Source organism: Sparus aurata, chromosome 17 (genome assembly GCF_900880675.1).
Source record: "Sparus aurata chromosome 17, fSpaAur1.1, whole genome shotgun sequence".
NCBI lineage: Eukaryota > Metazoa > Chordata > Actinopteri > Spariformes > Sparidae > Sparus > Sparus aurata.
In genome coordinates, this window is record NC_044203.1 from 20,733,017 (window position 1) to 20,754,982 (window position 21,966).

General features: G+C 40.8%; 1 protein-coding gene across 2 annotated transcripts in view; it reads left to right on the plus strand.

Moving 5' to 3' along the window:
- Positions 1 to 182: 182 nt before the first annotated feature.
- The window catches only part of LOC115567572 (probable assembly chaperone of rpl4), a 28,216-nt gene continuing 6,432 nt past the window's right edge, over positions 183 to 21,966 (plus strand). The window contains exons 1-10 of one of the 2 annotated variants that reach the window (XM_030394290.1): positions 183 to 461; positions 618 to 727; positions 862 to 1,008; positions 1,135 to 1,287; positions 3,149 to 3,258; positions 3,375 to 3,498; positions 4,706 to 4,798; positions 5,471 to 5,539; positions 11,566 to 11,619; positions 16,786 to 16,938. In XM_030394290.1, coding sequence (XP_030250150.1) covers positions 395 to 461; positions 618 to 727; positions 862 to 1,008; positions 1,135 to 1,287; positions 3,149 to 3,258; positions 3,375 to 3,498; positions 4,706 to 4,798; positions 5,471 to 5,539; positions 11,566 to 11,619; positions 16,786 to 16,938 — 1,080 coding nt within the window. In that variant the 5' untranslated portion in view covers positions 183 to 394. Of the gene's footprint in view, positions 462 to 617; positions 728 to 861; positions 1,009 to 1,134; positions 1,288 to 3,145; positions 3,259 to 3,374; positions 3,499 to 4,705; positions 4,799 to 5,470; positions 5,540 to 11,565; positions 11,620 to 16,785; positions 16,939 to 21,966 lie in introns of both variants that reach the window. The other variant, XM_030394289.1, reaches the window with a different exon arrangement.

A 21,966-nucleotide genomic window follows, 5' to 3' on the forward strand; every position in this document is an offset into this window, starting at 1 on the left:
TCAACAGAAGCACCCGCCCACAAACAGAACCGTTTAATTAATTTAAAGCCCGCCTTAAGTTATCAGCACCTTGAAGAAATAAATTATAACCCGTGGAGCTTTATAGTTCCTTTAGTGTGAAAGCATACATTTAAAACGCAATGGATAACGAAGCCGGACCGTTTAAATGTAAAATTTCCGGTGTTTTATTGGAAAGTAAAGGTTATTTTAGTACCGTCAATGTTTTGTCCACTACCACTTTCCGTAGCATCCACCCAGTCATTATTTTGAGCATGCGCAGTACATCCTTTTCAGCTCAACTACACTTGCCTACACGCGTGTGTAACATTCACACTTTGGGAAAAGTCTGTTTTGAAGACAGAAATTTGAGTTATAAGAAGTATATTTCAGCACTATGGGAGGACAGGCAAAGGGCAAAAAGAAAAGCAAGCCGAAGAAGAAAGACAACCGCCCAAACAGAGGTAAGTTTCTCCAGTGGCTCAACATTTTGCTAGTTATTTACAGTATGTAACGTCAATCTTTTAGACAACAGTTAGTCAAAATTAACGCTGTTTCACGTTGCTTTCAACTGGCAAGAGGAAACTAACCATGACTCTGAATTGCTCTGATCACGTAAGAATCAGGTATTGTTGGATTGACACCCCAGGAAAGAATGAAAGTAAGAATGCACGAGAAAGCCAAGAAGAAGACAGCTGAGAAGTACTCTGTGCAACAACTACTAGAAAAGGTAACATTGACCAGATTTATCCATAACGAAGATCACGATCCAGAAATGTCATGCATATGAAAATATTATATATATGTTTTAATTCTGATCATCTACTGTGTGTTTGTTGTCCCACGTGATCTTCTGCTGCACAGACAGAGGAATGCATGGACACTTTTGACTTTGAGATGGCTGGTCTTTTCTGCCAACGAGCTCTGGATGTGGAGTCCGACAACCTGCAAGCTCTGGACATGCTGGGACACATCTGCTCTGAACTAGGAAACACACAGAAAGCCAAGGAAATATCCTTTATTCAGACCCCCTTTTCTTGTTTTGTATTTTGTCAGTAATTCAGTTCATTTAATTTAAACCCTTTCATATTTCCATGCTGTTTAATGGTTGTTTCCTCCTTGACCGATTCTCTTTAAGCTTTTCTGCGTGCAGTTGAGCTGAGCCCAGATGAAGGCCACAGTAAATACATGTACCTGGGACAAATCCACACAGGTCAGGAGGCTGTGGACTACTACACTAAAGGAATACAAGTCCTGCTTTCTGCACTGGAGAAACAATCACAGACCACAGTGAGCACACACACACACACACACACACACACACACACAGATTCAGTTTATGGTTTAGATAGTTATAAACTCTACATCAACTTCTAGAAATTTGATTCCGCCTAGCTGTTAATGAAAGTGTAATCTTCTGCATCCTCACCAGAGGGGGCTGTTGGTTTATCTATCTATCTATCTATCTGTCTATCTATCTATCTATCTATCTATCTATCTATCTATCTATCTATCTATCTATCTATCTATCTAATCAATAGTAGTGGACATTCTCGCGGTGTCTCCTTAATCGTACACAAATTATGACTATTCTTTTAGTCTATACCAATGAAACTAATCACACATAAAGGTCAGGTTGTCAGAGAGCACCTCATTACATGCCTGTCACAACCCATATTTTATACTAAGAATGTAAACTAACTAGAAGTCAAGTGGCAATTCTCTGTTTACAAATGTTTCTATTCTGAAGCCCCATCATGGTTGTCAAATATAACAATCTAATAGAATAGAAAACTTCCTTGAAAAAGTCAGTAAAAGGAAACCCATAAGCCTCTCCTCCCCTCCCTCTCTCTCAATGCTGTTTAAGTCTTTTAATCTACACAACCTAACTCTGCCATCCGCTGCCAGATTTCTTCAGATTCTTTAAGCCTGTCCTTGAGTACTGATCTGATCCGCTCCAAAGTATCTCTTAATGCAGTCAGCTGGTGTTCGAATGACAATGTTTCCGTGTTTATCCAGAACATCAGCACAAAAGTTTCCTTGCATTAAGTATGGCATCGCACAAGAAATGTTGCAGGGTTGTCTGGAGTTTAGTGAATATTTCAGCTCACAGAGCACATCATTGTGATGTTACGTTTAATAAAGTGTGAAATTAGACTAAGATTTAACTTGCAGGAAAAAAGCATGGCAAATGAGAAAATATAACGGGGATGTGACAATGGTAACAATGGTTGAGTTTTCAGGTGTTACATTATTTCTCTGATTGACTAGGAGTCAGTTATTGACTTCTCTTTACTAGTTGTCTAACCTACATTATTGTTGTCATGTTAAATAACTTGTGTACAGTATTTAGAAGAAACTAGGATCAAAATATTTACTCAATAGCCTTCTAATTTTTCGAGCAAATGTTATATGTAACAAGGAATAGGCATGAGATATTCTGTGTAATTTTAAATCTTCATAGGCATTTTTCACAGCAGACATTTTTACGTGTTGTAGTAGAAAAAGCAGGTGTGACTAATAACCTTAGAAATGGCTCTAGTCTAGTAAAGAGTCCCAGTAAGCCATGGAAGTGTAAGAATGAGCCAGCATGTACAATACCAGGACTCCCAAACTAAAGATGCTAAATAGAATTTTAGCCATCATTGATTTTATTATTTTCATCTGTGCTTTTCAGACTGTGATATGTCCAAAAGTCTGCTGTGAAAAAGGCCAAATCAGATGCACATTCTTTGGAAAATATGTAACGCATAATAAGATATGTTAATATGTTAATAAGATGTGACTCACGAATAGTGAAAATTATACATTTTGTTTTACTGAAAAAACTATAAAAATCAAAATGATGTGATATTTGTTGGGGTCGTGGTTTTTTTACATCTGGAGAACAGTTATTTTTTTTTATGCCACGGCATCACTGCAGCACTGCAGAACTACAGTATACCACTTCTTTGTCTCATTGTACCTTGTTAAATAGCAGCTTCTGCCAATTGGTTTTTGCATTTATGTTGTGATTGTGAGTAGATTTTGATTTATTGTGCAGCCCTGCTTTATTGTTAATAAAAACAATCTGGATGCCATGCTCACATGGTTGATGTATTATGGTTGGTAGCACCTTTCAGGACATCTGCCCTCTCTGCTTTTTAAGCAGGCTCAGGCCGGAGCTGCTGCCCCACCAGATAAGGACCCTCAGCTCCCCACAGCGAAGGATGTTTGCATAGCCTACTGCTCCATCGCCGAGATTTACCTTGCAGACCTCTGGTACTGGAGCACACAGAGTTATGACCTTGACACTTATAACCCCATGTTAGTGTTTTGGTAATGAGTTGAGCTTTGTCTTTCTTTGTGCGTGTGTGCATTTGCGTGCTTGCATGTAGCATGGAAGAGGGAGCTGCAGACAAGTGCAGAGGGTTCATTGAGAGAGCATTACAGTATCACTATGACAACCCTGAGGCTCTACAGCTCATGGCCAGCTACCTGTTCAGCACAGAGAGAAACGAGGTCAGTGTACACACACACACACACACACACACACACACACATACACACACACACAAGGAGTAAGGATGAATTATCACCACATTAAAGCGGGAATCTGCTGAGTTAATTATTCTGGGCAAATTGAATTGTATGCCATTAATCAGCAGATGGACACATACATTAACACGCACACACACCGACAGGTCATGCCAATAGGAATGTTAATTACTGGACAGATCATTGAGGTCATATAGTCATCTGATAAAAAGAGAGAGGTGAGCAGCGTATTGGACTCAATTTGAAAAGGAAGCCACGAGAACTTTGTGGTATGAATCTTCTGACAATGAGTTTGGAAAAATGTCTGAATATATTCTTTTTTAACTCATTTTAAATTTTTAGAGCCTAGACACATTCAAATATTGCTTCGTTACCAACTGATGGGCAGACAACATTTAAGACAAAACCTTCTTTTTCACCTTATGTGAGAAACTTATGTGGTGCATGCTTGAAAATACCCACAACTAGTACCATTTTTTTTTTCTTTGTTAAGAATGTAGAAGTGGTAAAATTCTACACACTGAGTTATTCCAGTCACTACAGAATCTTCGAGTTGAATAAAAAAAAAAATTCCAATGATTATGTTGTAGAACAGAATGTGCCACTAATGTAGCAGTAAAATCCAGTACAAGTGTTGATGTCAAGCCTGGCCATTTTTTAGTTTAAAAGACACAATGACATTCTTCCTTTTGTTTTCAAGGGACCCACTGTATACAGACCGTAATTGAAAGATGTCAGCACAACCTAAACGAATAAACACAGCTTAAGAAATTAATAATTTATTGTTTGTGGTCTTAAAACTGAAAAAAAAAAAAAAAAAAATCAGAAAGATCCTGTTAACGTAAAGTGGATCTGTAGTACCAGCTGTAAGCTGTAGGTGTCAGGCTGGCTCCAGTCACTCTTAACTGCATCACACATCCAGCAACAGCCTCTCTTGGAATTCTCCTGTAATAATTCTGAAAAACAAAACAAAAATTGACCTCAAATTAATCTACAGGTCATGGTAATACTATAAATAATTCAAAATCCAACCTTTGAAAGCTAAACTCATGTTTTAAACTCAACAAATGCCAGCTCTTTACTCAATGTCTTCATCTGTGTGTTTGTGTTTAGTTCAACAGTCATACGCCCATCTGTGAATTTACACATGTATGCATTTTGCTGTCTTCAGGAAGGCAAGGAATACCTGTTGAAGAGTGTAGGATTGTGGCTACCTGCCCAGAAACAGAGTGCAGCCTCCTCCAGCACAGAGGAAGACACGCAGGTGAGTAGGAGCTGTGCTTGGTATTTCTCTGACAGCAACCAGCCCTCATAAGATCCCGGTTTATTTATAAAGCACTTTCAACTAACGGGATTGTCACAGTGCGCTTTGCAGTGAGCACAAACATAAGGACACCAGTAGAGATAAAAAGTCAGAGATAATGAAAGGGGGGGGGGGGGGGATAATAAAAAATAAAAGATGGAACAAATACTTCACAAACCTGTGTGCTTGTGTGTATGTATGTTAAGAGAGAGCAGTTATGAAAGAGCAAAGCAACACCAGGAGAGTCTATGAAGGATAAGTAAGCAAATTAAAGGGAATTTCCCAGAGAGAAAGGGTTGGTTGTAATGTCAAAGTCAGGATGCGTTTTAAATAACATCAAATAAATGGTACCTGAGTCCGCATTCAAATCAGGAGAAAATGTGATAGAAGAGGGTGCTGATTTGAGACAAAAGTCCCAGTGGCACCTCTGTTACGACTCTTATCTCCAGGAGCAGGTTGATCTGAACTCAGCCTGCAGACACTTTCGCTGTGATTAACAGCCATGTAGTCGCAGAATGTTTTGTACCTTGAAATTGGATTGCGTTATTATCAGACAAAAGGAAGAAATATGTTTGTGGATGCTTGTGCGAACACTCACTGTAGCGGTGGCGGTGCTGTCCCCCTTTTCTCCAGAACGAGGTCCCTCCTTACGAGTCCCGCATCACCACGGCCAAACTGCTCCTCGAGTGCGAGGAATATGAGGTAAACTGTTGTGTGTCGTGCCCTGTGTGTGCGTATGTTTCATTGCGAGGGGGCTGCTTGCCATTCGCATGTATGTGTGTGTGTGTGTGTGTGTGTGTGTGTGTGTTTTTGAGTGCATGTGTGCTTTCCGTTCTGGTGAATAGCGCTGAAGGTGAGAAGGCCATGGCTAGTCTTTATCCCCTCCAGAGTTCTGTGTCAATAATTGAAGAGTGGTATTTACAGAGAGGGACAGGGGTAAAGGGGGGTGCACAGGGGTGGAGCTAAGTGAAGAAGGAAATAAAAGGAAGTAGGCTTCAGTGTGATGAATTGCCGCCATATCTGTGAGACTGCACACGTCTAAATCAATCATCAATTTCCAGTATTAATGACCGTGATTTCACTGGTGCTAAAACCCCGAACAGTCATTAACGCTTGAAGTAATTTTCTGTGATTACTGCCTCACCAGCAGCGGTTAAGCTATTTTCTGTTGTGATGCAGTGATTAATTTGTAGTCATTCTTGTTGAGTGGTTTATGGCTATCACTGACAGGAAATGAGAACAGTGTCCTGCCCTGTCAGGTATATCAGTAAAATGACAACGTCTCGGTCCATGGTTTCTGACATGTCATTTGTCTTCATCCTCCTGTTGGTGTCATCAACCCCCAAACACAAACTGCACACATTACAGAATACATCAAAACAGGAATATTTTGCTGGGTGCGCATGTACACACCCATGCACAAGTTTGGTCATATTTGCTTTTAGCCATCAGCTATGTGAAAGTTTCTGACGGAAATTGAGCCTAACGGTGACAGTAGAGCAGAAGTTATTTTCTGTCCGTCTCTCCCAGACTGGGACTTAGCCAGATTTGATAAGAACATCCTCTCTCTTCTCTTTCATTCCTCCACTCCTCTGTCACACACACATTTTTGGTGCTCACTAGCTATTCTCTCCCTGTGGACTGTGAATCTATTCACAACTCTAAACTCTGTGTAAAGTTGTGTGCTTCCAGTCTGTAAACTCATCAGTTTGAAGGCTACCTCCTCAGCAGGGTGCCAGAATGAGACCATTTGTCTTTTTTTTTCTTTCCCCTACTGAATGTTTTGTTTGTGCCAAACTGAGCCAAGGCTTTGAAAATTCATTTAATATATTTGCCAAAGACACATATTATTTTTTTGTGTTTTCTAAAGCTGCATAGAGTATTCAACTATTTCTGGTTTATAAGGGTTATAAATAATAAAAGTAGTGGAGAACTGAGAATGTGCCAAAAAGCACTTGTCCGTCACTGTTGGAGATTAAGCTCTTTGTCTGATGAGTGCAGTTGGGCACTGCACATTCACATTATCATGTGGTTTGAGTTTGAATTGGAGTAAACTGGGCATTTGCCAAAATAAAAATGTCATGCTGTGATCACTTTGGCTAAATTATCGAGAGTGTATGATATTATCTCACAAGTTACTGGGAAAAAAATCCCCTGTGGTGCACGGTGAGGATTGGATGGATCCCCCCATTATTCCCAGAGAATAAGTGTTGAAAAAATGCCATGTCTCGCAATGTGAAAGAAAGTGAGATGAAAAAAATCATCGATCCTTCCCTTTTATTTGCATTAAAAGTTAATTGGGTCTATTCTGGGCTGAGACCCATCCTCCATCCAAGTTTTGTGGAAATCGTTTCAGTGGGTTTTTGTGTAATCCTGCTGACAAACCAAGAAACAGATGGAGGTGAGGACAGAACTTCCTTGGTAGAGTTAAAAATGGCAATAAGGTCGTTTCCCCCGTTAATGGTAGATAGACGTCGTCTCATCGTTTATAATCATTTAATTAGGTGCCAGTCTAAACAAGAACATCACACATTAAACATGTGACCTTTGCTTGCCTGAAATAGCAGCCCTGCTCCTTTTTCCTAGAAGGTTTCTTAGGGTTTGTTCAATTAAGGCAAATTATCTTCATCTCATGACATTAATGGAGGTGGTCACTTATTCAGAGCCAGTGGGCATTTTCTGCAATGGAAATGATAAACCTAAAGTTGGAAAGCGTGCCATAACGTTGCAAACTTTTTTAAAAGAGAGCTCCCCTTTCACTTTTTTAGTTTGCGTGCATGTGAAAAGCCAGCCCCTTTTTGTGATACTGGGGTCAAGGACATCAACTGATGATTTAAGCAAAGTAATTGTCTCATGTTCTTTGTTGTCAAAATAATTTGGATTGAAAAAAACTGCAGGCTAATTAGTTCTTGAAAACATCGGTTTCACGGCTGCTGTTCTTCTTCTCAGTCTTCTGTTTCAGCGAGACGTGGATCAGTTAATTTGGAAGGAAAAATCCCTTTGATTGTTTTTGAGGGAGACACTTGAATCCGCGCCAAATGTGTTTGTGATTTCTGTCGCTGTAATGGAAATGTGTCGAAAGCACATGACGGCCGTGAAGTAATGACTGTCCAGCAGCCAGTTTCTGTAGCGCTGAACGACTTGTTAATTCAAAGATTGGTTGATGGAGGGAAGATTAATGGACAGCAGCTTTAATGGTTGATTAATTGTTTTTATATATTTATATATTTGCTCTAATATCGGATAATTTGCTGCTTTTCTTTGTTTTATGTCAGTCTCAATCAAATTTTGCTTTGGGTAATGGAGTGTTGGTTGTATAAAAAAAGCAGTATGACAGAAGCACTGTGGGTAGATTGCAACTTTTTTCTCCTATTTTATAGACTATACCTGTGCTGAAATGATTTTGGTTCAGTTGATTAATCAATAAGTCAGTCAATTGTTCGCTGTAAGTAATATGTTAAGCAAAACACCAGAGCTGCAATGACGATAATGTCTAAACGTTTGACCGAGATGAATCAGTTTATCTAGCTTCTTAATTTTCTGATTTCTTTAATCATCTATGATAGTAAACTGAATATCTTTGGGTTGTGGACAAAACAAGACATTTGAAGAAAATCCCCTTTTTATTTGTAGTCCTAAATTCATTCTCTATTGCTTGTTTATAATGACTTGTTGTTATTTCATGTTTTCCTGAAAAACAGATGTGCTTCCTGATAACAGCGCGGCCCTCTGAAAACCCTGTTTTTCTCACCGTCACACACAAACACACAGACGCACGTATCACCATCATCATCATCACCCATCATCACCACTAATTCACTTGCCATGTAGCAGACAGACAGCCAGACAGGCACCCTCCCCTGACAGCCATTAAGGTGTCTGTTTGGCGTAGTTGTCACAGCGGCTGATGGTTAGTTACTTGCTGTTGTCACTCTTGTTTGCTTTCATGTTATTCATTGAACATTTTCTGTTCGTAAATTTAGTTCAGGATGGAGCGCAGCATGTACTTTCCAATGTTGCAGCTTGCAAGTACAGTTAGCACTGACATCCTCAGGATTTATCTGCTGAAGTGTAGACGTCCCTGTTTGTACGTGTGCCTGTGTGTGTGTGTGTGTGTGTGTGTGTGTGTGTGTGTGTGTGTGTGTGTGTTTGTGTGTGTCTGTCTGCATGGCTTTCTGTGTGTTAGAGATACGGCTTGCCCTCGCTTGTAAAGTGATTTGTCTTCCTCCTGTCTCTGCTGTGCGCTTCGGTAAAATGATTCTGTTAAACAAAATTGCCTGAAGATTACACACACACACACACGCACACACACGCACACAAACTGCACGCACACACAATGGCCATTATAAATGAGTTCCTCCCCAGTGTACTGCTTTTTTTTTCTTTAACAGGTCTTGAAATAAAGAGGACAGTGTGTACATTGCATTTTTGGTGTGTGTGTATGTGTGTGCGCCTTTGCAGTGCACTATGGACCAGTTTTGCATTGTTTATTAAGATACTTATTTTGCACACTTCCTCCCAGTTTTCTCACTTTTTCCTTCGTAGTACCCCCTCTCTTCCCCTTATCTTCACAGAATATTAATCTTGTTGTTGTTTAGAGCTTGAAGCGGCTTCGGAATCTCTGAATCTTTAATCACTCGCCCCTGGGTTGACCAGTGTAGTTAGGAAGGAGTACAGTTGGAGACGATATAATGGTTCGTTGCGCATTTATCCTGGCTCCCAGATATCTCTTGTTCTATTTTTGTCGCTCCAAAACTGCCTGTTCTATCAGTTGTTTAATACCCAGACAGATTCTTTACTCCTATCTCTTATATCTAGTGCTTGGCTCGAATTACTGTCTGTGTGCATGCGTGTGTCTGTCACATTGGTGTGATACAGTGAAAGTCAAGTAGATAATTCAGAGGCTGGGCATGAATCCATTCATCATCTTTTGGGATTAGGTGGTTTTGTTTGTGTATTTTTAATCAGTCATTAATTAATTAAGGACAATGGGTTTTCAGCTGATAATTGGTCTAGCAATCAATCAACTGACTCCCCGGCATGCACATCTGCACACTGTTAACGAGTTTCTCTCAATTAACCTGACTCTCCCTCAGTCTACTTGAGCACCTGACCTCTTTATCGCCACCGGAAACCGTAGTCTTCAAGAAAAGCAAAGAAGAGCAGCGGGGGGAAAAATTGAGAAGCGCTGCAGCTAATAAGACTGCCTTAACAAGAAACAAGTGCTGCTTGTTGTGCTCACTGTGGGTGTAGCTTTGTTAGATTGTGTGACTGTGCAGCTGTGCATGTGTGTGCGTGAATGCACGGGTATGTGCATGTCTTTTATTCTTGCCCTTCACCATGGGTGATTGGCTAACAGTCGCCTCCAACCTGAAGTTGACAAAAATCAATATATCATCACCTGGGGCCTCTCTCAAACACAACACACACTGACACTCACACACTGACACACACACGCGCACACACACACACCGAATCCGCAAGGAGAGAGGCAGAGCAATACAAACATACAGCCTACTTTAGTCAAGGTCTGTTTTCTCTAATAGAAACTTCCCACAGAAACTAACCCCAGACAGTTGCGCACTATGGCATAGGTCACGTAACATTTAACTCCTTGGAGAGCTCAAACTCCAAATTATGGCTGGATATTTACACGTAAACATAAAAACTTTATTGTCTAAAAACGTTTTGGAAAAGTGGTAATTATGAATCATCCCAAGCATTACTTTCTACACCGTGTTCTTTAAAACCGTATAGTTTACATTTTTGGCAATAATTGATAACATATATAAAGATACCAATATATCTGTGATCGGCCCATATTGGGTTGCTGATTTATCAGTCAGGCTCTAATCTTTGAAACCTCCCTTAAAGAACTGCTTCAAAGTAATATTGTAGGGGTGAATAGTGCTACTTTCACAAAGTATTAACAGAATATGGTTTTTGATAAATGATCATCAGTCAGAATCAGAATCAGAATTCCTTTATTTGTCTCGCAAAGAGGGACATTTCAGTGTCAGTAATGTGGGTATAATGACTAAGAGGGTAAAGGCAAGTGTTAGAAAGTGTTGAATAGTCTGTTGAGTTCAGAAAATAACATCATTTTACAGTGATGCAGCCTTTAAAACCAAGAAAAGACAGCACTTATGTCATGTCACGATATAATGCGAAATAAATCAAAAATCTTAGACAATATAGATGTGTTGACCAGCCTTACCTCAAAAAAGTAACTCTTCTATGATTTCAGTCATTTGAAATGCATATTTACGGCACAGTAAATCACATCAAATCATCAACAACTGGAAAGGCTGTGCTGAGGAGTGGAGTGTGTACTATGAATATGTTGACTGTTGTCAGTAAATGGATTAAAAGGGCTATCGAACAGAGGAACTAATGTGATTATTGATTGTGCGATAAGCAGTGGCGAGTGTGTCTATCGACGGCCATGTCTGTTGTCTTGTTGGTATCGACGGTGGTGTATATGGGAGGCTGGCCTCGTGGGCGCTTATCAGGCCCTCTGATCACCCTGATTGATCGTGCTGCCTGGGAGATGAACAACACCGTGCCCGTTGTGTTTCTTAGTTCGCTGGGTCGAAGCTGTGTTAGAACTGTGACCATGAGTGTGTACTGATGAACTTGTTAAACCTAAAAAAGCAATTGTCTGGTGTGATGATTCCACGTCATACTTCAGTGTTTTAACCCTCCATTTCTCTCGTTCTCTGCATTAGATGGCGGTCGATGTGTTGGAGGATCTTCTGGAGGAGGATGATGAAGTTGTCCAGGTAAGCGGTGAAGTGAAAGCCCAGCTGTTTTCGCCTTGTGAAAAACGTGTTGGTTGGCTTTCTTCCCTGTTCTTATTTTGTATTTTTTAATTTGCAGGTGTCAAAATGCAAAGCAGTTTTGTGCCTCTGAAAATACTTTTTCATTAGTTTATAATCCATGAAAAATGGCAACAGAAAAATGGTGTGTGGGTGAAAGTGTGGATGAGGTTGATGCAGCTGTCAGTCGTCATTTCTAGAAATAACAACTCCTAAAATCTGCATATTTCTTCAATTGTCTTAAAAAAACCACTAGCTTCAACAGTTTGCCAGAGCAAAAGAAAACTAAATCTTATAACTGACATGAAATTAGTTGACTTGAACCAATGTCAGACTGAATGCACAAAATCTAAAATGGCAGTTCAGCCTGATTATTCTTCTAGTCTGCCCCGACGATTCTTGAACAAACTGTGTTCTGTGGGATGTGTGCCTACGTGTGATACTTCCCAATGCTCAGGAGTAAATGATGTCTATTCATGAGTCTCCTTGCAGGCAGTTTAGTTTTTGTGATACAGTAGCCCATACTGGATCAGATCAACATGTAGGTCAATCTCTTATCACCCAGAGATGGCAAAAGTACAAGTTCAGATTAGGGCTGGGTATTTCCTACAACCTCACGATATGATTAGTATCCCAATACGGGGGCTACGATACGATATGTATTGTGATACACGTAAATTTTGACAAATGACAATATCCTTTACACAATTAACAACACGATGCCCACGATGGCATATACTGACATCTGGGTTGGTAAAGTGTCAAAAAAGTGAAAAAAATAAGGAAATAAGAAATTACAGGCAGAGACAAGAGACAAGCACACCCTTTCTCCCTATTCAAGTCTCCTTAACTATCAATTTCCATCCTTTATGTTGTTTCGCCTTGTTATGTTTGCCCTGCGTGATATGACTTGATATGTTGAAATCCGTCTTGTGATGTTGGGAAGGGCGGTGTGCAATGACAGACTCACACAAGAAACGAATATCGTTAATTCCCTTCAAATACGCTAAAAATTTAATTAACGAGCCTGTTTTGTAAATGAAAGCAGTTGAAAGTGCAGATTTTTGTGTTAAAAATGAGAAAATAAAAGTTAAAACTTGTCAGGATATAACCTGAATAATCGTAAAAACGTATTTGTACTGTGTTTCTTCCCACTTCTCTCATAACCCCAGTGGGACAGACAAAGCCTCAACAGGAGCACTTAGCTCCTTCTGCTGAGCCACTGTTTATGCGTGTGCACAAAGAAGTGCCCACACACCCACACCTTTGCATTACTTGCTCACACACGCAGTACAACTGAGCAGTTGAATGCCTATTAGAGAGTGGCATAAATGGCAGTATTTTCTGTGCTTTAGTTGGAACTATGAGCTGTCAGCTTGCTCCAAATCCCTACTGTTAGTGGCAGAGGAAGTAAAGGTGTGCCACTGACTGTCAGATAGAAGAGCACAGCAGCGTTTCTCTCTCTCTCTCTCTCTCTCTCTCTCTCTCTCTCTCTCTCTCTCTCTCTCTCTCTCTCTCTCTCTCTCTCTCTCTCTCTCTCTCTCTCTCTCTCTCTCCCCTACTCCCCCCCTCTCTCTCCCCTACTCCCCCCTCAGGCTCAGCCTCCCACACACACCCCTCAGCTGACAGATTGAGAGCAATCATCGGGGGGCTGAACTTTTAAACTCGCTCCAGAGATGCACAGCTGTGACACTTGATTTGAGCGGGCCTACAGCCGATCACACATGCATACAGTCACCAGTCGTAATGGTCAGAAAGTGTTTTGTCGGATCATATCACACTTGCGCAGCTAGAGTCGTGTTAGTGATGTCAGAAGTGTATGACAGACACGTTACTCTCCCTCTCTCCCCCATTCTGTGTCTTCCTCTCTTTCTTATTTCCTCTCTTAAGTGCGGTAGATAAGTTGTTAGCTCTCGCCTCCGTCTCCTTGCTGTTGTGTATCTCAAAGTTGGAACCTTACTTATAAAATGTTAAGTCTGCACAAACAGCTGAGCTAGTTCCTTGCAAATCTTGTTTCAAAGGTATTCCGTTCATTCATGTTGCTTTTGTTCTTCTTTCAGCGGCACCATATGGGAACTAAGATGTGCCTCCACTTTGAAATGACAATAGTCCCAGTGATTTGATTGACAGACGCAGCATTTATTTTATGATGTGTGCTTCCGTCTGGGGTTGTAGAAGGGTACAGTGGATTTTCTGAAGTTCTTAATTAGTTAACTTTCTCATGTTTTAATTTTTGAGTGCAGATGCACAAGCTATCTTTACCACATGCACAAATTCTTCACAGTGGACCATCTGTAGAGAATTTTTCCAGCCTTGTTCTCGCTGATTTTGAAGACATTCTCATTTTTGGAGAAGTTAAGAATTAAAGCGACCCAATTTCACTCTTTCTCCCCTGAATATACACATATTTACATCAGGACAGATTTCTTTTCTGGGTTCTGCATTCACAGAAACTGTTTCAGTGATAAAAATGTCACACTGCTGGTTCTGCAACATTACTACATTATCCAGTGCTGCTGCTGTTCTGATAAGTATAGCTGCAGGGGGTAGCCTCCCACTCAGCATGCTGAGCGGCAATTCTGAATTCAGTGTGGCGTGCCTTGATGTGTTTGTTAGCTAAATGGTTGATTTGGCAGAGGTGGAGGCCTCTACTGCCTCTGCCCTCACTGAATAATGAATAGAGCTAATATTTGTATCTTGGTGCTTGAGGAACAGTGGAAAGATGATCTTTGGCCCAAGATGAGAGGCACATACACACCTCCAAGTTCACTGGGAGTTGAACGTGATTGTGTTGTGGAAGAGCAAGTAAAGAACAGTGTATGTGATTATGTAGGAGACAGAATGAGCGATAATGGAAAAGAAGGAGGACGAGCTGATTTCGTTGTCTTTCTGCATAATAACTCGTAGTTAAACGTATGCTTCCACTTGCTGTTTGAACTCTTGAGCAACTGGATTATCTCAAAATATTCAAACAAATATTATTGTTTTCTTTGAACATATTCAGATGCCAAGTTATGATGTGTCAGCCAGGCCCTGAACACGTACCTCTACATGGTGCTCTCTTGAATTGAGCGGTGCTCACACGTCTGGTGTCAGAACCTTGCTAAGTGTGGTACTGTTGCAACAGAAGAGGCTAAATTATTGCCAAATAGCTGAGAATACATCAAGCCAGTGTTGTGCATGAAATTTGAACAGTTTTGGCGAACACACACTACTAAGTTAAATGAAAGACAGCTAACCCACTGGAGCGACACAAGATCATGATCTGGCTATTCTGTGTTGGCCCAATCTGATGCAGTCGTTCATGCATAATGTTGCGTAAATGAGGCAGGACTCTGGAAAAAAAGCCAGTTACACACTACATTGGTGGATCTAAAGTGTGTATTTAAAATAATAGTGATGGTACTATTAGTGTCCTTGTGAAAGTGTGGCAGTTGAACCTCAATGATGCTTCAAGAAAGTCCTTCATCAAAAGCTTGATGGTGTAAATGAGTATTGCACGGACTGAAGTGTGTGTTTGCTTTTCTTGTTGCCATTATAGCTGCAATATATGCTAAATATGATATAACCTGCCATCAAGACACAGTATTCACACTTGTCTCTAATACAGTATTGTGTTGTCACCTGGAAAATGCAAGCAGTTCATATTCAAATTGTCCCTCTCATGGTCCATTAAGTAGCAGCAGCATAATGAACAAATCATGCATATGCATCAATATGCAGCAGTAATCAAACTAACTGTTAGTATTTATAGATGTTGGTCTGTGGTTATTATGTCCGGATACACTGCTGACATTCACATCTCATTATCAGGTGATGGTGCCATTTCTAAACATGTGCCATTTCCACAACCACCATATTCACACCTTTTAGCTTGACTAAAAATATTGTTTTACTTTAGAACATTTCTTTTGTATTAAAAAGTTATAAAAAAAATGGACAATTGCAGAGAGTTAATATCTGAGGAGGTTGCTGCTGATTTAGGTCTTACTTGTTCTAGAGCAGATACGGTGCGAAGCTGAAGCTACAAGGACGATTTAGAACATCACTGAAACACAGGCCACCCGTATGGAACCAGAAAATCAGAGTCAAGGCTCTCGTGTACTTGTAAGCACTAGGGCTGAACCCAAATATTTGACTGTGAGAATTTTTTTTTTTTGTTTGCTAAATCAATAAAGACAAACTGCAAAATTGCTGTCATGTCAGAAAAGGTGCATACTGGTAAATGGGGCCTCATTTAACCAAACCTGTCTTTATTACAAGCATGCATTGAACACACCCAAAACTTTTGGTTCTTAAAAGAATTCTTAAAAATAATCACCTTTCAAACCAAAAGACACGTTGTAGCTTTATGTCATCTATCTCAGCCGAGCTCCTACTGAAACTTTGAACATTTGCTGTTGATCACTACCAAAGATCCCAAGCTCAAAATATTGTTTTCTGGACAAGCCTTTGTTAGTACTAATCCTGCATTTTGAGACAGGACCCAAGAATGTGGTTCTTCTGTTCCTCCATGATTTCTATTGAGGTAGAAAGACGTGGAGAATATTGATAAATATTCCCTATTTTAATTTAATTGCCAAACTAGCATTGTTCACAGCGCAACCTGTAAGCATGATATTATTTGAAATGCAAAGAAGATATTTGCCTCTGGGTATTTTTTCCCATTTAATCAAATTATGATTCGGTATATGTTTCAATAAAGTAATTACATCTTTTGCTGTAGAAAGATTTAAAACAAATTGCTAGTGACAGATGGTCAAGTCACGGTGTTTAATTCAATGTAGATCTACAGTATGTGCACACGTGCATTTACATTCATGCAGCATTTGTAAATGAGGACAATATACTGTGTGTCAGGTTCGGATCAGGATGACAGTTATGTGAGTGATAGATCGCTCGTGTGTGTGCGTGTGTGTGTGTGTGTGTGTGTGTGTTTCAATGTTTTATGTGTGGAACCTGTTTGTCAAAGACAGACATGGGATTTCATGCAGACATGCTCCGTGAGGGTTACAAATCTGTTTCCCCTGTCACAGCTCACTTACTGCAACAAAGAACATTTTCTCTCCGTCTGAATCTCTGTGCCTCACGCCCACACCTAACCCGCCTCCCTTTTTCTGTGCCTCCCAGGTGTGGTATCTCTCCGGCTGGGTGTGCTACCTCCAGTTGGAGAAGGCGAAAGAGCAGCAAGAAAGAGAGGGAAGAGAGGTGGCAGAGGAGGAGACGGAGGAGTGGAAGGCATTGAAGGAGGCGGCCAGAACGTACCTGACCAACGCAAAGAAGGTAAATCGGGTCACGAAGACTGCCCACAAACAGAACTATCACTGCTATTTGTTGATGAAGATACAGGATAGTTGTGTTTCAGCTCTTATACGAGTATGGTTGACTAAATCTGGACTTATTTATACTTTGCGGCATTATTTCCATTGTAGGACACTTCATACCTCTGCTCCACTACATTGCAGAGAACAACGTTGTCCTTTTACTCTTAAACATTTATTTGAAAGCCTAGTTAGCCAGTTAACAACTAATTATTTGGTTTTCCTTCATACTAAAATGCTAATGATAAGAAACGAAATAATTTTTATGTTTGACAGAATAATAAGATGTAATTGTCACCTCTAAGAGTTTGTGATTGGCAGTTCTCACTATTATTACAATCTAAAATATGAAAGGAACAAGAAAACAAATCAAGAAAATAATCGGCAAATTCATCAATGATTAAAACCATTAATTGCAGCCAGTTATACAATGGTAAGAAACTAACTAGCCTCAACCAATGAGAAAGGGTTAAAAAAGTAATGCTTCAGAAATAATGATCTACTGATATAACAGTGTAACAGTCACAGGGGTTATACAGCTCTGTTTTAAGTACTCTTAGTTTGGTATTTAAAGCACATTTTTCTGGGAAAAAGGTACTTTTACTGATTCTTTTTACTTGAATGCAGGAATTTAACCTGTTATGGATTATTTTATAATGTCGTATTGGTACCTTTTACTTAAGTAAGTATTTCACTGCTGGAAAAAAGCACAACACTATGCATTGAAAAGACACATATTTTTGAAATTGGAGCTACATGACCAGAGTAAACAGAGATGAAGGGCTGTAGTAGTCCCTAATGATCAAAAGTTAAAAAACCTACCACAACCAGAATCCACTGCGCTGCACTGAAAACCATTCACTGAGGGGTTCTATGAGTTGGGCAATACTTGATTTATGCTTGGAGTCAGTTTTGAAGCAAGAAACAGAAAGACGGCCAGCAAGCGCTAAACAAGATTGTGGTTTACATTAGATCAGCGCTGCTTACTGTTTTACAGTTTAATGAGTTTTTTCAGCCTCTGTTTTGACAGTAAAAAACAATATAGCGGTGACTTACTAAATATGTTTCTGAAAGCATGTCAGGTGAGAAATAGTCAATGTAGTAACATAACCTTGGTTTATTGTTTATCAGAACTACCTTGTTTAGACAGTTCGAGTGGATTTTGATGACGCCCCTCACTCATGATCCAACCATAATCTTTGTGTCTGTGGATAAAACAGCTGTAGTTGATACACAGCCCTAGAACCCTTTATTACACTGCCAACATTGTAGTGATGCAATGCTGGTTGAGAATTGGCAAAGTTCATGTTTAAGTAAAGGGTGTGAATATTTCTTATGCTGCTGTGCACAGTGACCATGGGTACAGATAGTTACATGCAGCACATTGTCACAATTGACAGGACTGATAAGAACCAGTTCTTGTCAGAGAAGGAGCACTTGCAGCTCTGTGAACATGAGAGGATCCAAACTAAGCTCCATTGTTGCCACAGAAATGTCTTTCTGTAGGATCTCAAAGAGGTTTAAATATACCCCTGTCTTTCTCCTATTCCCTCTCTCACACACACACACCCACATGCACACACTTGGAGTGATGTGTCTCATTCATTCTGTCAGGGAGCTATGCCTCTATGCAGCAATGATTCATGTTAGTCTAAAATCCAATAGGCTTGTAAATCAGACAGCACAGACTGAGGGATGGCAGGCCCCACCTATGATTTTTTTTTCCCTCTCTTTACTTTCTTCTCCTTTTCACCTCCCCACACAACTACCCCCACCCCCTTCCTCTCCTCGCTGCCTCGTCGTGTCCTTCTACGGATGAGGAGGAGCAGCAGAGTGGCGATATATTGATGTCTGTCTCTCTGGCCAGCGGTGTAGTGACAGGCCTGTCTAACCAGCTTCCACTGGGGATGTCCACAACTGAGACAGGAGTGTGGTGGGCTTTGAGCTGCCAAGAGGGAGAATGTAAGAACCCGTGGGATGGAAAATAAAGGCAACATAGGCACATAGAGTTTTAACTGCCAGCTTTGTGGCGAGTTAATAAAGGAATAAAAACAAATTGGGAAAAAAAAAGGAATTGAGAAACGGAGAGAATTGAGTACTATTTTTGTACGGAGAGAACGACTGCATAGGAATAAAAAGGTGAAAGAATTGGGCGAGGCGTCAGAGCGTGACAAGTAAACAACATAGCTGTTTCTTTGTAGAGTGAGTGAAGCAACAGGTGCAGAATAATGCGAAAGGTAAATGAAGACCTTGAAAAGGTGAGGTGAAATGCGGAGAGAGAGAAAACAGCCCCCCTCTTGATGCACTTAATTCTTCAGCTTGGCACTTTTGGCCGTAAGTGTGTGAGCATTACACACAGATCTACAATCCGTAGTCGAGATTCTCCCTTGTTTATATCAGAGCTTTGTTTCTGAGCGTCACTGTGAGTGTTAATTATTAATGATGAGTCAGTCTGCTAGTTTAAAATGGGCTCCAACATGGAAATGAGGCCTCAAAGCCCAACGGCTTGTTTTGGCGCCAGTCCACTTCTCTGCATACTTTATGACTTTGGTGTGTGTGTGCGCGTGCGTGTGTGTGTGCACGTGAGACAGTGAGAGAAAGCATGTGGCTATGCGTAGGCGCACCTTATGTGGATGCACATATTTAATTATGGTTGTGTGTGCCAAGTTGCATATCTAATTATTTGTTAAGATATGTCTCCATTATTCATTTCTTCTGTGATCGATACACACACATGCACGCTGGCGCACACGCACACCCACCGCTGAGATGCTCTAAAAAGGAGTGATAGGGAAGAATGGATGGCTTGAGAGGACAAGAAAGAGGTATGGGAGAGGAGCAGGACTGGGAGAATGAAAAGGGAGGTGAGGAAGGGAACAGATTGGATGTGGGGTGTGTGTGTGTGTAGTTGTGCGGGTGCAGAGGCTGTAGCTGGTGAATAGTGGCGAGGGTAAAATCAATAGTAAACCGGACGTGAAATGGAATTTGAGTCTCAGCCAGATAGGGTGCGATTGAGGAAGGATCTGCAGTGTATGCACAGAGGACTATGTTATATATGTGTGTGCATGTGTCTGTATGTGTGTGTATGTGAGTGTGCACAAAGGCGGCTAGGGCAAATGGAGGTCAAAAGCTTTACTATTTGATGTGGCTGAAAGGGTATCCCATGAGCAGGGATTGTGGGGTAGAGTTGGACCGAGGTGAGCTTGTCATGTAATTTTAATGCCTTTCCTTACCAAGGATGTGACTGGAGGACTGAAGTGTTAAGTTGTGTGTGTGTGTGTGTGTGTGTGTGTGTGTCTGAGTGTGTGTGTGTGCGGTAGTTTGCGGTCAGCCCTCTTGAGACCTCCAGCGACATGTCCTGTTCACACTCAAGAAGGTCTAATCTCAGCCAGTGTCACACCCTTGCCAGCGAAGAGGAATGTGTATGTTTGTTTGACAGAGTGAGACAAAGAAGTTAAGAAGAAGGAAACATGTTGATATATAAACCAGGTCAAGGTGTGTTTTTCAGAAACTGTACCTTTTTAAAATAAGCCGTCAGGACCTCTGTCAGCAATCTTAGCCATCGACCTGGACTCTGATCTGGATATGATCTGATGTCGCCCAACTGCTCTACCTGAACTCTCCATGATTTATGTTATTTTCTGGTGTGGCAAAAGTAACTTCTACCTGCCGCTAACTGTAGTAGCTGCTGGCTAGTTTGTTCAGTCTGCCATGCAGTTAGTGGTCCCAGCTGACTCTCTCTAATGAACACCTCTTCCTCCTAGCAGTCCAAAGCTCCTGTGTTAGATGTGTAAACATCCACAATTCCCCTGTTCTCTGGGATCCCACTCCAAGCAGAGTGAGCTGAGCAGACTGCTAGCTGCATAGCTAACAGAGCTAACTAGCTAAAGGCATCTGTCCATCAGAAAATCATTATTTTCCCATCTAAGTTATGTGGCTGTCATATGCCATGGCGTGCAACGGCAAGAGGTTAAGGCAGTGCTTATAAGTGTTTTCATATCAACAAATATCATCAACACAGATACCGATACATCTGTGATGGCCAATTTCCACCTATAATATTGGCCAACAGACAAATCGGTCTTTTTTGAACTGTGAATCATGGAAAGCTACACAGGTGTAGTAGGCCCCCTTTAACCAGTAGGCTTTTAGCAGGGGGGGTGCCACAATCTGAGCCACATATGGGACGACTGACCATGTACATAAGAGTCTATTCTTGATTAGAATCTCTTTGTTCACTTTTTCTCCTACTGTCTCTCTATGTGAGTCCTGTCAAAATGTAATAATTCTTAATAATTACTCAAATTCGGGTCCGGATAGGATAACATCTGGTATTTTGGTCATTTTCGCTAACAAGAGGGGGGTTGCCTCCCCCCTCATCCCCCCCAAACCACCTACTGCTTTTTAATAATTACTGCTCTCTGACTAATGAAGAGATGTACCGCAGGAGTGAATTGTCTTGTCTACAGAAGGGATGGGGAGAGCAGGAGGGGTGCTTGAGAGGAGGGCAAGATTGTGGCACTATTCTGCCAAAATGGCACGTTACACAAGTACAACTATGAAGAGGTATTTATCTCCTTGACAGGAAGGTCATTTGGTGAGACCGCAGCAAAAGAAAGCCAAAGATGGAGTGTAGGAGAGTAAAATGGTCAGGAGACAAGCCTGGAAAATGAGGGCATTAGGAATTGAAATGAAAGAAGAGGTGAAATGAAAAGGGAAGTTAAGCATAGATGTGAACAGAAGGTGAACAATGATGGAATGATTATGCTTTTACCACATAATCAGCCCATCTTTATTCTGCATATGAGTTGGAGAAAAAGGTTCCTGCTAGGAAATGATGGGAAAAGAATCGATTTTGGTCTAAAGGGTACATTAGTGCTTATTATTCCACTTTTCTCCATAGCATATTGGGACAAATACACTCTTACAGATAATCTATGCTGGTGCATACTATAGACGGAACCAAAGAAATCGAGGAAAGGGAGAGAAA